Raw genomic sequence first — 14,142 nt, 5'->3', positions numbered from 1 at the left:
ATAGCAACTGATTCTAGAAGTGCTGTAGATTTACTAGAAGGTAAGGAATGCACCTCAAAATGTAAGCGACATTTCTCTACAATATAGACGTCCACAATTACTTTGAATCAAAGGACACACCGCACACTGCATTTGAACACCAGTATCACACAGTATGAGATAACAGGCCAAGTGGAAAAGTCGTGTGTGACAGGAGGTGGCCGTTTCTTTACTTTAATACCACTACGATGTCTCTGCCTTGAAATAACAGACATTACTGGAATGGAAAGAAATGTGATAGTCGCTGCAATTCCAAAGAAACGATTCTATAGAATAGTACGGCCTCCTGCATCTAGAAACCATGTATCTCTCAACCTAGATGATTGAAACTTCAAGAAACATCCAAAATACTTTCCATCAGTTGGGACCAGATGTTACACGTCACAGCTGTACAACTTAAAAAGTATGGAATTTTCGTATTGTGTGTCACAGACGAACTTTCCGGCCTCGACCACTTGATAAGCGGAAAATGCTTGAAACATTTTTAGTCACTGTAGGAATTTGTCTACCCACGTCTATTACGATAATGCCCTGGTAGGTAGGCACAGCGGAGCACGTCATCCTACCGACATTTTTGGAACGCGCTGGGTGGATACCAAAAGAAAACCGAAAGAGGAACCTCGGAACATCTGCGTAGTTTCTATCAAAACCAACGTTTTTAAATCAAGTCTCGGCTATTTCACCTTAACTTTATTCCACGCCTACGGATGTATGAAGAACAATCTTTAAACTATTATAAAACTGCAATGTAAACTATATCGGTCAGTGCAGCAATCATTAAATATGTTCGTTGAGCAGTTTTTTCACGTGACACTCGTGAGTGGTGAGACTAACATGTCTCCGATATCGACAATGGAGCTATAGCCGGGGTAACCGCGGAAACACTAATTTGGTGCTAAGCAGTCAGACAAGATGCTTGTTCTCGTGCTTATCACTGCGCTCGACGACGTCGCATTCGCGATTCTGTGCTGGTAAGTCGCCGCCAGCTCTCGCATCCTCGCACACTCGTCACTCTAAACGCTGTAGGCCGGAATCGCTGCGTCAGTCCCGCGTTTTGGTCGTAGTCGAGCTGTCGTGTGACTGGCGAGGCATACAGGCAACAATTGCTCTCGCGTCTCGAAGTTCTTACAAATTTTCACTCCGAAATACATGATTCGAAAAACCTTTTGCTCCTTTGAGCTCTTAGTATTGCATATTGTTAGTAAATCTAACTACTTACCCTTTGCCAATCCTAATTAAAATGCATGTTCTTCTCTTTTCTATTTCAGGCTTTTATGGAAGCTCATACTCTCTACAGAAATGTAAGTACCAAGTCCTTCTGAACAATAGAAGATAAGTTCTTTTAGTTATATATCTTTCGTATAATGGTTTACGATATCTCGTCAGTGCTTGCAAAGAGGGGAGATACAGATAAGATCGCCAACCACAGTGCTCAGGGTGGACACAGCGCAGAGGTAGAGGATGGGTGGGGCTGGTCGTCTCACTGGTGACGTGACTGACGTAGAAGCAGTCCGTAGCTGACTCTGACATTGTGGTGTGACACGCGGCAATATCTGTCTTCTTGCTGATGATAGCAAATTAAAACACGTCCGATTTCAGTCCCCTTAGCAGACGTCATGTAATGATCAATACGGCGAGCACGATCGTAAAGGGTAGCAACGTGCAGTCCACGAGATATGCCGCAAATGTCACGATAGACAAGCAGCTAATCACATCAGTAGTAGTTAACTACGAGCATGAGAGACCGACGTTCTTCCTTAAATTATGTTGAAGCATCGTTTTAACATACGTTCAATGTCGCTTGTGGCACAGTAAGTAGTACATGACAAATTCACACTTGTGATATGGTGTAGTATACCTGCGTGTCGCACCGATTACTTGTATTCTGCAACGCTTAGGGTAAGATCGTCAAATAATGTGTTTTGGAAATAAGTCAGCTTGCTGCTGATAATGCTTTTGATAGCTCGCTTGGTTATACATACTCCTTAAAAGAACGTGCCATGCCACAATCATAAATCTTTATAAGTTTGACAAATCTCTTCTCACATGAATGACACTGTTTAAGGGTAATATATTTTAGAATAGTTATCCACATAATGTCTTCCAAAACAATTCAATTTTGTTTTCGTTGTTTGTTTTTAGATGGCGATCGGAAATGGACTTGCTGGAAGCTGATTTCGAGGAATATGTACTGGACATCGAGGCTGACCTGGCAGAAGAACTGGACCTCTTCGAGGTTATCCCTGACGAGATGGATTATTCAGATGCAGATCTATGGTTGATTGACGAACTGATGCCAGAAGAAGATTGGTTAGCCGATGTGAGGGAGATGGTGGACGACGAAGACGCTTCTCCTGAGGGAGAAGTCGTTGTCATATGGATACATTTCATTGGTGTAAAGGAATTTGTATTTCGAAAACGTAAAGTAATGACTTTCTTTGAGTCTTTACTAGGTCAAGAAATAAATAACGTTTCTTGTTCATATTGTGTGTTCAGCTTCCAGAAAATACTAGAAGTCGTTTGGTCATTTTTTCATCTCTATGCAGTCACCGTGTTCGTCAATGGAAAATGAAGAAAGGGTGTAAAAATTATAACATGAAGAAAAAAAAAGCAAACATTTCATTGAGAAGTTGTTTCCTGTTAATTTCAATTTTTTAGCAAAATAATGGAATATAATTTTGGCAGTATTGACTACAAAAAGTTATTCTGAGGTTACATGAAATACAGGCAGCGAAACGGTGTGTACAGCTTGGACAGAAATCAGAGTTTACTTGCAAAAGTGAGACAACACGAATTACAGTCATCGTCTGAAGTGTGACGTGTTCGTAATCTACCCTTGCCCATGTTATTCAACCTACTTACGGATGAAGAAATAAAGGAAACCAAAGATAATTCGGAATGTAAATTAAAGATGGGGACAAGAAAGAAAACCTTTAAAGCTTGAGATAACATTGTCACTCTGTCAGAGACGGCGGTGAACTTTAGGAAGATCACTTGAACGAAATGCATAGTGCCTAGGAAATAGGTTACAAGATGAAGGTAACTAAAAATGAATGTGGGTACTAAGATGTTAAACTGAGACACTTAAAGTATTAGACTAGGTTACTGTTTTCTCAGAAATACACTTTAAGACAATATAATAAATAAACGATGCACGACGAAGAATTATGCAAATGGAAAGGAAATCGATAGAAGTGATGACAAGACAGAAAGCTGATTACAATTTCAGAAAAATTCCGAGATTTATTCTAGAGAAAGAGCTTCACTAATTGGGCTAGAAAATAACACGTTGGTCCACTTCTGGCACTTATGCAAGCAAGCACTTATTAGTAGTGCATTGATTGAGAGAGCAGTCTTCCTGAGGGATATCGTGCCAAATTCCGTCCAGTTAGCGCGTTAGATCGCCATAATATTATCAGATGGGAGGGCCCTGCCCATAATGCTCCAAACGTTCTCAATAGGGAAGAGATTCAGCGACACTACTCGCCATGATAAGGTTTGGCAAGCAGCACGAAGACATGCAGTAGAAACTGTCGCCCAGTGCGGGCAGGTATTATTTTGCTGAGATGTAAGCCCAAAATGAGTGACCATTGAGGGCAACAAAACGAGGCATAGAATGACGCCGAAGTCCGCAGTGCCGTAAGGATGGCGCGGGTGACAACCAAAGGAGTCCTGCTATGAAATAAAACGGCAGAACTCCTGGTTGTTGGGCCACATGGCGGGGGACGTGGACGTCGGTACGTCAACGCTCGTTTGAGATCTAGACACGTCTTCGCTGGTCTTTGGGGCCTATTTCGAAGGAGGATTCATCACTGATGACAGTTCTACTCCAGTCAATGAGATTCCAGGCCGAATGGCCCGACACCACTGCAGACGCGCTCGTTGGTGTACAGAGGTCAATGGAGGTCGACCCAAGGGGCGCCGTGAACTCAGCCCCCTCTCTGTGAGCCGCCTAGTAACGGTCATTGTGATCACTGAAGCGTCAGTTGGACGTCGGATCGATGACAGTGATGAATCCGGGGCTCGTAGGGCCGCTCTGACGATTCCCATTCCTGCCAACATGGTCGAATAGTGGCATTGCTGTTATTCAAATGCTGAAGGATTCGGAGATTACTCCAACCGGCTTCTTTGAATCCAACTAAGCGTCCTCTCTCAAATGCAGACATTTGCGTATATTTTTCATGCGCCTGTCTACGAGGCATAGTTACTGCCTAACTGAGTACATGGTTCTATGCCTTGGTATCGTATGTCCCATGTTTAATATCTTGTCAGCTGCGCGTCGAAATTGCGCTGCAGCGTCACATATTCATCCATCGGCCACCAAAGATTACGACTATCAATTTTCTGCCAATACAAATATGAATATGAATTTTCGGTCAATTTTCATACTTCCTTCGTAATTCTTTTTTTGTGGCTTAGAGTGTTGTTGTAAGGGATGACGGATGAAGGGAAGAAAATACCAATAGTAAACACGAAACTGCAAGAAATTCATTTTAAAGTAAAAGTGTTTTACCACCGAATATACATTTAAGTGTTAGGAAGTGTGATGAATGTATTTGTTTGACGATTAGCGTTATATGTAAGTGAACTAAAATCATAAAAACTGCGGCACTAACAGAAACAGGCTTTTGAAATGTGGTGTTAAAGTGCTGACGAAAATATACAATGAAGCGGCACAATAACTGGTATAGGGATGCATATTCAATTACAGAGATACGTAAACAAGCAAAATACGGCGCTGCAGTCGACTACGCTTATATAAGACAACAAGTGTCTGGCACAGTTGTTGTTTGAGATGCTACAATGGCAGTATATCAAGATTTACATAAGTCTGAATGTTGTGATATAGTCGGCGCACCAGCGATGGGACACGGCATCTCCGATGTAGCGATGAAGTGGCAATTTTCCCGTATGACCACTTCAGGAGTGTACCGTGGATATCAGGAATCCGGTAAAACTCGAAATCTATGACATCACTGAAGCTGGAAAAAGATCCTGCAAGGATGGGGCCAACGACGACTGAAGTGAATCGTTCAATGTGACAGAAGTACTACCCTTCCGCAAACTGCAGAGGCCCACTCGTGTACCCTCGATGACTTCATGACACAAAGTTTCACGCCTCGACTGGGCAAGTCAACACCGACAATGGACTCTTGAAGAGTGGAAACATGTTGCCTGATCGGATGAGTCTCGTTTCAATTTGTATCGATCGGATGGCCGTCTACGGGTATGTAGACAACCTCAAGAATCACCGGCCCCTGCAGGGGAGGCTGGTGGAGGCTCGTGGAGACTCTATCCGTGTGGGGCGTATGCAGTTCTAGTGATATGGATCCCCTGGTACGTCTAGATACGACTCTGACAGGTGACACAAACGTAAACATCCTGTCTGATCACCTCCACCCATTCACGTCCATTGCGCATTCCGACGGACTTGGGCAATTCCAGCAGGACAATGCGAAACCCCACACGTCCAGAATTGCTACAGAGTGGCTCGAGGGAGACTCTTCTGATTTTAAACACTTCCACTGCCCACCAAATTGCCGAGACATGAACATTATTGAGCATATCTCGATCCCCTCGTCCTCTTACGGACGTATGGACAGTCCAGCAGGATTCATGGTGTCAATTCCCTCCAGTACCACTTCAGACAGTAGTCGACCCTAAGTCACGTCGTGTTGCAGTACGTCTGCATGCTCACAGAGGCCCTATACGATATTACGGATGTGCCAGTTCGATTAGTAACCAATGAAGATGTGCTGCGGTGATTCAGAAATCATACAGCTCTAAGCCACAACGTGACTAAAAGAAGCTTCGTACGAAGGGCGACCGTCAACAATGGGCCAAGAAGCGCGCTACATAACGGAGGGAACCGAGACCTTATAGCCAAAACACCACCATAACGTCAGTAGAATAGCCTTAAAGAGCTCGATAATACATAGCTACCGCAGTCCATTACCAACCTATGGTATTAGAAAAGACGACACAGAGAGATTGTGCTGGCAAGATCGAGCCGACGGCAAACTTGTCGCAAACTGTGTTGCTCGAACCACTCTACCACTCTCCTGGCCTTTTCACATAGCGCATACTGTTGTTAAAAAATGCCACAACCATCAGAAGACATAATCATCATGAAGTCGTGCACGTGGTCTGCAGTCAGTTTATGATACTCATTGGGCGTCATGGTGCCTTACATGTGAATGTTCTCCAGATCACAATGGAAACCCCACCAGCTTGTCTCCATCCCGCAGTACAGGTGTCAAGGAACAGCTCACCTAGAAGACGAAGTGATGAGGAAGGTACCATAGAACGCTATGGCATTGCGCCAACTTCCAGTGCCGATGGTCATGTGCCCATTTCAGTCATAGTTGCTTATGTTGTGTTGTTAACATTGATGCATGCATGGGTTGTCCTGTAAAAGGAATGAGGAGTTGGTAGGTTGCTGGAGGGAGTTGGCACCACTTCTGCGTACACAAGTCAGATATTTCCCGCAAGTTCCTGGGAGGGCAGGGGGGAAGGCACTGACACCACGTTCAGTCACATCCCAGATGCGTTCGATCGGGTTCAGATCTGGCGAGTTCGGGAGCCAGCACATTAATTGGAACTCGCCACTGTGTTCCTCGAAACATTCCACCCAAACATCAGTGTATACGCGTTCCAATTACTTTGGATCGAATGACACTTCAGCATCACGTAGCATGAGATAACAAGCAAAGCGGTAAAGTGGAGTGTGACAGGAGGACACCGTTATTACACTTGATTTAGGCCCACTGACGTTGTCGCTGTCTTGAAGACTCAGACCTTACTGGAATGGGAAGAGATGTGGTAGTTACTGCATTTCACGAAGATACGACAGTGTACAATAGCACAGGCTCCTGTATCTAAAAAGTACATTATCTCAAACTAGATTATCTAACCAGCAAAAATCGGAAAAATTTCCATCAAATTGGTACACGGATGTTACCCATCACACTTGCACAGCTTGAAAAGTCTGGTATCTACATGTTACGTTTCTCACGCAGTTGAACTCTTCGGTCTCATGTACGTGATATTTGGGGTACTCAATAATGGAAACGTAGTGGAAAGTCCTTGATACATTATTACTCAATGTCGGAATTTGTCTGCCCACATACGTTACAACAACGCTCTGGCAGTTAAGCACAGCGGAGCAATTTATTCTAGCTAGACTTCTGCAAAAAGTGGAGATCCAGCTGCAAACGAGCTATGTGGACACCTCTGGGGTTTGTACCAAATGCAACGTTTATCTGTCAAGGCTCAGTATTTTCACGTTCCCTTTATGTCGCGGTTATGGATATATGAAGAACAGTCTTTAAACTATTACAAAACTGCAATGAAGACTATGTCAGTCTGTGCAACGAACGTCAAACATGTTTTGTTGTCATGCAGATGCTAAATGAATATGTGAATAAAAGCGAGCATTCCTTGAGCAGGTTCATCACGCGACACTCGTCAGTGGTGATACTCCCTTGTCTTCTGTCTCGACAATGGTTCTACAGCCGCGATAAACGTGGAAACACTAATCTGGCGCTAAGCTGTCAGACAAGATGCTTCTGTTCTTGCTTATCGCTGCGCTCGATGAGATCGCCTCCCCGCTTCTCTGCTGGTGAGTCGCCGGCAGCTCTCGCAACCTCGCAGACTGGTCACTCTAAACGCCGTTGGCCGGTATCGCTGCGTCACTCGCGCGTTTTGGTCGCAGGCGAGCAGTCGTGTGGATCGCGCGACGTACAGGCACTAACTGGTTTCTCACCGCAATACATGTTTCGGAAAGTCTTTTCCTCCTTTGAGCTTTTTCTCTTTGTAAATCAGTAGTGCTAAGAGTTCGCGATATAGAAATTGTAACAGAATACATTTGCTGAACCGTGTCTAGTAAAACAACTTAACTACGTCAATCGATAGAAAAGTTAATGTTGTTTCATTTTATTTTTCAGGGTTCACTGGGAGCTCATATTCTCAAACGAAATGTAAGTACCAATTATCCGTGAATAGTAGGTGACCACAGTGATCAACGTGGACACAGAGCAGAGGTGGAGGACGAGCAGGGGTGGTTGTGTCACTGGTGACTTGACTGGTGTAGAAGCAGTCAGTAATTGGCACTGACATTAGGGAGATTCTCCTTTAACACCCGACCGTATCTGTGTTCTTGGTGATGATAGTTTATTAAAACATGACAGACTTCAGACAGCTTAACTGGCGTCATGTAATGATCGATGTCGCAAGCACGATCGTATAGGTCTGCAACTCGCGGTCCACGAGATATGTCGGTAGTGTCATGATACACACGGTGTTAATCACTTTAGTAGTAAATAACAACCAGCATGATAGACGGACGTACTTCGTTAAATTGTGACGAAGCGTGTTTAACCATATTTTCAATGTCTCTTGTGGCACAGTAAGTACTACATCACAAATTCACACATCCAGTACTGTGTAGGTTACCTGTTTGTCGTACCGTTCACTTATAGTCTGCAAACGCTTAGAGTCGGATCATCAGATAATGTATTTTAGAAATATGTCAGCTTGTTGCTGCTAACAGTTTCTTAATAGAACGTGCTATGCCACAGTTATAGTTTTAATGACAATGTTCAAGGATAAGATGTTTCAGGATAATTGTCGGCACAATACCTTCCAAAACAAAGCAATTTTGCCCCTGTTTTTTTAGGTGGATATCGGAAATGGATTTACTGGACTTCCATTTGGAAGAGTATATACTGGACATCGAGGCAGACCTGGCTGAAGAAGTCGACCTCTCCGAGTTTTTCCTTGACGAGACGGATTATTCAGATCCTGGTCTATGGCCGATTGACCAGGCTGACGGCCTGATGCCTGAGGAATGTTTAACAGATGTAAGGGAGATGGTGGGGGAGGAAGACGAGTTTTATGAGGGAGAAGTCGTTGTCATACGGATACATTTCATTACTATAAAGGAATTTATAGCTCCAAAACGTAAAACATGGCTTTCTTTGAGTCTTCACTGGGCCAATAAATAAATAATGTTTTCAGGTTTCTGAAATGGTTTTTGGTCCATGAGCGAATACCTAGTGGTAAAGACTAGCACTTTAAATATTTAGTGTTTAGCCTGCAGAAAATGAATACTGGACGTCGTTTCTGCTTCTTTGAGTCTATATGCGGTCGTTATTGACACCGTTCGTAATGTTCGTAATGAAATTATCCGGTCCTTTACGTATTCATTTCATTATTTAAGCACTCACTCATTTTCTGTTCTTGAGTAACGTTCTTTCAAGCATGTTACGTAGCGCGAAGGACTCATACATCGTTAAGGAAGGATGCCTCTCAGCTAAGCGAATGTCATTCAGATTTTATTTGAGACGACTTACAATTAACTTTCACAAGATGTCCACTATTTCGATTATAAATTGAAGGATTAATTTTGAAGCTGAAATATTTTTAATTTTTTATTTAAATATGTATTTATTTTCTTCTGTGTACATTTTGCGCTACAACAGGACTATGAGATTTTGGGAATAGAAAGATGGGTACTCTGTCTTGACATCTAACACAACCACTATCAACAACTGCTGCGTTACCAGTGTCTCAGCTATGTGTATTAAATACACACCTGTTTAAATTTTGCCTCGTTCTGGATATTAGTAGATCGTCTCCATCTATAGTGAAGGCTTACGCAGCAAAGTCGAACGTATTTTCGAAGTTTCAATTATCATCGAGATATAGGCATTAACTTACTTTAACGTAATTTAAAAACTGGAAGTATAATATTTTTCTTTTTGCCAGAACAGCAGATCACTCTGATACGAATTTAGTGACATACATCTTTTGTGGGTCTGACAAGAGATTACGGAGTGTTGTTATGCAGAATACGGGGATTCTTGTGCTGCTGAGCAGCGGTCGTTTGAATACCTTTGCCCGTGGAAGTTCACAACACTGCGCAGTGAATCTTGAGCTATCAGGCAGAGTAGCAAAGTGAGTCACGAGAGTTAGGCTTCACCAAAGCTTAAACGTGTTCTGCACCAAAGAGAATCTTCTGTCGTTGAAAAGTCATTTAGTCGTCTGTAAGAACGGGATAATTTAATTTTTCACTTCGCATATCACTCTACAAGGCGTTCCAAGTACATGTCAGCTGGTCATCGCTAAGAAACGTTTCTCAATGTCATGATTGTTATAGAATGAATTTTTCGCTCTACAGTGGAGTGCGTGATGATTTGAAACTTCCTGACGGATTAAAAATCGTGTGCCAGACAGGAACTCGGAATCGCGATATTTGCCTTTCGCGGACAAGAGCTCTACTTACTTTTTTTTTCTTATTTTATTATATTTATTTATTTTCGTATTGTCGATTTGATAGGGCCACAGTCCTAGCAGACAAGTTGGGTAGCGGTCCAATCGCGAGGCCTGGCCACGATGCCTCCCTCTTCCCATCGCCATGTTGCACCCTCATACTGCTCATATTAATTTACTTATTACATTTACTTCATTTTTTGTGCACATCTAAGCAAAGGGAAAACAGTGAAAAATAGTGCACCCATCCCGAACCCTGGAAATCCCACAAGGTGATGCTCGTTGGCAGGTGGGCCGAATCAAAGGGGTAGCCGCGTCATGCGTCATTCCGAATAGGAGGGCACCTGGAGCACCTGCTGCGCCGGGAACACGCCAACCAAGTAGAGACGTGGAAAGAACGCTGTTAAGATAATAACGGGTACCGCGCGCAACCTCCACATGTGCGGTCTGCTAGTATTGCCGAAACTCATTGCGCGAGCGATGAGCATTTAAATATAGATATTGCCAAAGTCCAGCCCCTTCTCCAAAGAACCACTGGAGTCTTTCTTGCAGGAAAATATTCCACGTAACATGCGACGCACTCGTAGAAAACAAAGGACTATTTGTCGATCCAACAACCAGACCACCACATAGGCATTAACACTGACTGAACCATACAAGCAAGACTCATGACCCGCCCTCACATCTTTACTTCCGCCAGTAGTTCATCTTATACCTGCCAGACTTTGAATTTCTCCTGCATACCTTGCAGGAGTAGCAGTGCTGGAAGAGAGGATATTGCGGAGACATTGTTTAGCCACAGCCTGGAGGAATTTTGACACAGCAAACTGCCCATGTTCCAATCCTGGTTCGGCACGCACTTTTAACCTCTCAGTAAGCTCAGTAGTTGTCATAATTTGCAAACAGAGGTCTACAGTAACAAGGGTTTTAAGCGAGAATAAAATGGGCGAGTTAACTGCGGTCCGGCAGCGGTAGCCCAGCGGTTCTAGGCGCTTCAGTGCGGAACCGCGCGACTGCTACGGTCGCAGTGTAACGCTGGCCGCGTGGCACACGATACTCCTTAAAGCCTGTACTATGGTAAGTTGACGGGCTTCACCTTATGAGAAAGGATTTTTGTATACCGCGTGTACCTGAATCGAGGCAAATCAGACTTACACCCATTCTGTAATAACAATGATACGTCAAGCAAGTTCGAAATGCAACTACACGTCAGTACGGACAAAAAACAACACGGGAGATGCTACCAATTGTTAATAATACGGTCGCCAGCCTAATTAGGCATTAACTGAGTTTCTTCCCTGTACATGTTGGCAGATATTCGTGCAAAGCAACAAGTAGTAACACTGCATAATATGGTAAATTTTAGAACTAGAAAATCTATTGAACTGATAGTTTCCCTTTCTGTACTGATAGGGAAAAACCATAAATACATAACACTACACTATAATGTTTACTACAAAACTTCGTACTGTCTATTGATCTGATTAAAATCGGGCATAGGTTACCCTAGAAATAGTAATTTCGAGCCACAAACAAAATGACAATTTAGATAAAGATAAAACACTGATAAATTTTGGCTTTTATATTGATTTTAACTTTGCTGGTCAAATCAATTTAAAACACTTCAGAATTCAAATGAATAAAAGGGGGAGGGGGGGACCCTGAAACTGTTATGTTCACTATACTAAAAAAATTGATTACTGAAATTATCAGGCGTTCAAGATTTCCAATATATGAGTTACTACTCTTTTTATCTTATTTCCTACTCATTTAAATACCTTTATATCTGTCTCGAAATAATTAAACTCCATTACTAAATCAATATTAAAGTTATCTTCCAACTTTGTCAGACCTTCGTTATTCATTTACTGGTTCATTAACAAAACAATTCTTTAAACTCCATTGTAACATAGTTAGGTCTGCAGGTAATTATTATTAACACAAACTTTAATTTTTCATCTCGGGACACTCGGATTGCATAACATTTGGAAAGGACCCTATCTAGGTTAGTTGTGAGGATAATTAAATGATAGGAAAGTTCTGGTAAAATTTAAGTTGTTATTGAACAGTATGGAACAAAATTAACACTGGTCCATACGAATACAGTACTAAAAGTTTCAACCTGCTTGATTCGATGCGGCGGTTGGCGGGCGGCGAGATGGCGAGGCACAGAGCACACATACAACCACGGCTACGGCTCTTAATGTATCGGCACTTTACTTCTCCTTAGCGTCGCAATACTTTTCCGGTTAGTGCCTATGGAATTTTGCCATGCTGTAAGGGCGTTGGAACGGCATTCCCGAGGCTCAATGAAACTACTTCTTCCAGGAGAGCCTCCTCGATCCAGAACGTGTGGCTCAGACCAATGCCCAGCTCCAACTACCACTGCTGAGCCCGTTATGCCGTGCAGTGCTCGTGCGCATTTTCCCGCGCTCGCCTGCCATCCACCTTTTACCGCTCCCTTACAGACAGGGTATTCACCCGAAATTTTGCATTCTACGTATTCTAACACATTGCCTACGTATGGACCAGACGCACAGTTACAATTTTAAACATCTTACAACAGTTTCAACATTTGTTACATTTCAATTCTATCACAATATTGCTTGACACTTGACATAAGCATTAATATTCACATTGACACTTGTTTACAGTTTTCTTAACACAATGACATGAAACAAAAAAAGAAATGAAATCAGAGCATTAATTACACAAGTTTATCGAAAAATCAGAAGAAAAAAAATTATATGTACAATAGGACAGAGTCGTTGTTGTTACAGCAGGTTCGAATCCTGCATCGGGAATGGCTGTGTGTGATGTCCTTAGGATAATTAGGCTTAAGTAGTTGTAAGTCCTAGGGGAGTGATGAGCTCAGATGTTTAGTCCCATAGTGCTCAGAGTCATTTGAACCATTTGAAGTTAAGTGCGGCCTTGGATAGAAGACCGAGACAGTTGTTGTGCTATTTAACACTCCTGACTGCTGTGTCCGAAGCAACAGCTCACAGAGCTGCGGAAAAACTCACAGAGAAAAGTTTCAAAGTAACGGTAGTGCAACTACTTCAGACACTGTTGTTGGACATCAGTAGTGCAACTGGCTGCTGCAGTGTGTGCATATTACGACGAATGTAATGAAAGGCTCTTTTATTCTGACGAAACACACCCGCAGTTAACAGAAAACGTGAATACGCAGAAGGAACTCGCTGTAGTTCCCATCAGTTATGGCAGCAGCCCGTTACTGACGTGAAAACCGGAATGTGATGTGCGATTAGCGCAGTATGATATTCTTCCATCAATCATTAACTTCGGGTAGATGTCTCAACAATTTACAGCAATCTTTCTTCGGAGAACTAACACTAACGAAAAGACCAACGGTATTTCACGCAGGGGAATGTTGGAGCTAATACTCCCAACGTGTCTACGACACAATACCAAGGGAAGGTTTCGATGACGGATTGGTCGGCTGGAATAATCGTTCTACGGCTTTGGAACCATGTGGTTTTTCTCTGTGAGACATGTTAAAAGAGAAGCTGTACGCAAACAACACACACGCTCTCGAAGAGAGAGTGACAATGTGTTTAAAGGGTGTCAGGCTGCAGCAGCTAATTCTCTGCAGACGAGGTCTCCCTTAATATCGCAAAAATCATACACAGACACATGAACAGAATTTTATGTAATAAATAGATTATCACCACTAATTAATGTGTGATATGATCAGGACTCAGCAAAACAAGGCACAATAGGGCGAGTTTTTGGATGTAAAGTCTGAAAGGCAGGAAGCACCTTTTTGACCTTTGCCAACAGACGATTTATGCAAATTATGTTCGTGATGCA

General features: G+C 42.8%; 1 protein-coding gene across 5 annotated transcripts in view; it reads left to right on the top strand.

Annotated features, from left to right (window-relative positions):
• Positions 1-14,142, top strand: part of LOC126191488 (uncharacterized) — a 200,275-nt gene that overhangs the window by 122,645 nt on the left and 63,488 nt on the right. Inside the window, exon 1 of one of the 5 annotated variants that reach the window (XM_049932376.1) lies at positions 7,899-8,018. The exons of the other annotated variants lie outside the window; for them this stretch is intronic. Within the exon in view, the coding sequence (XP_049788333.1) occupies positions 8,017-8,018 (2 nt within the window). The 5' untranslated portion in view covers positions 7,899-8,016. Of the gene's footprint in view, positions 1-7,898; positions 8,019-14,142 lie in introns of those variants that run through there. 5 annotated transcript variants of the gene reach the window in all.

This window comes from Schistocerca cancellata, chromosome 6 (assembly GCF_023864275.1).
Source record: "Schistocerca cancellata isolate TAMUIC-IGC-003103 chromosome 6, iqSchCanc2.1, whole genome shotgun sequence".
Classification (NCBI taxonomy): domain Eukaryota; kingdom Metazoa; phylum Arthropoda; class Insecta; order Orthoptera; family Acrididae; genus Schistocerca; species Schistocerca cancellata.
Note: the sequence above shows the minus strand (reverse complement) of the source record. Positions and strands in the feature narration are given on the sequence as shown.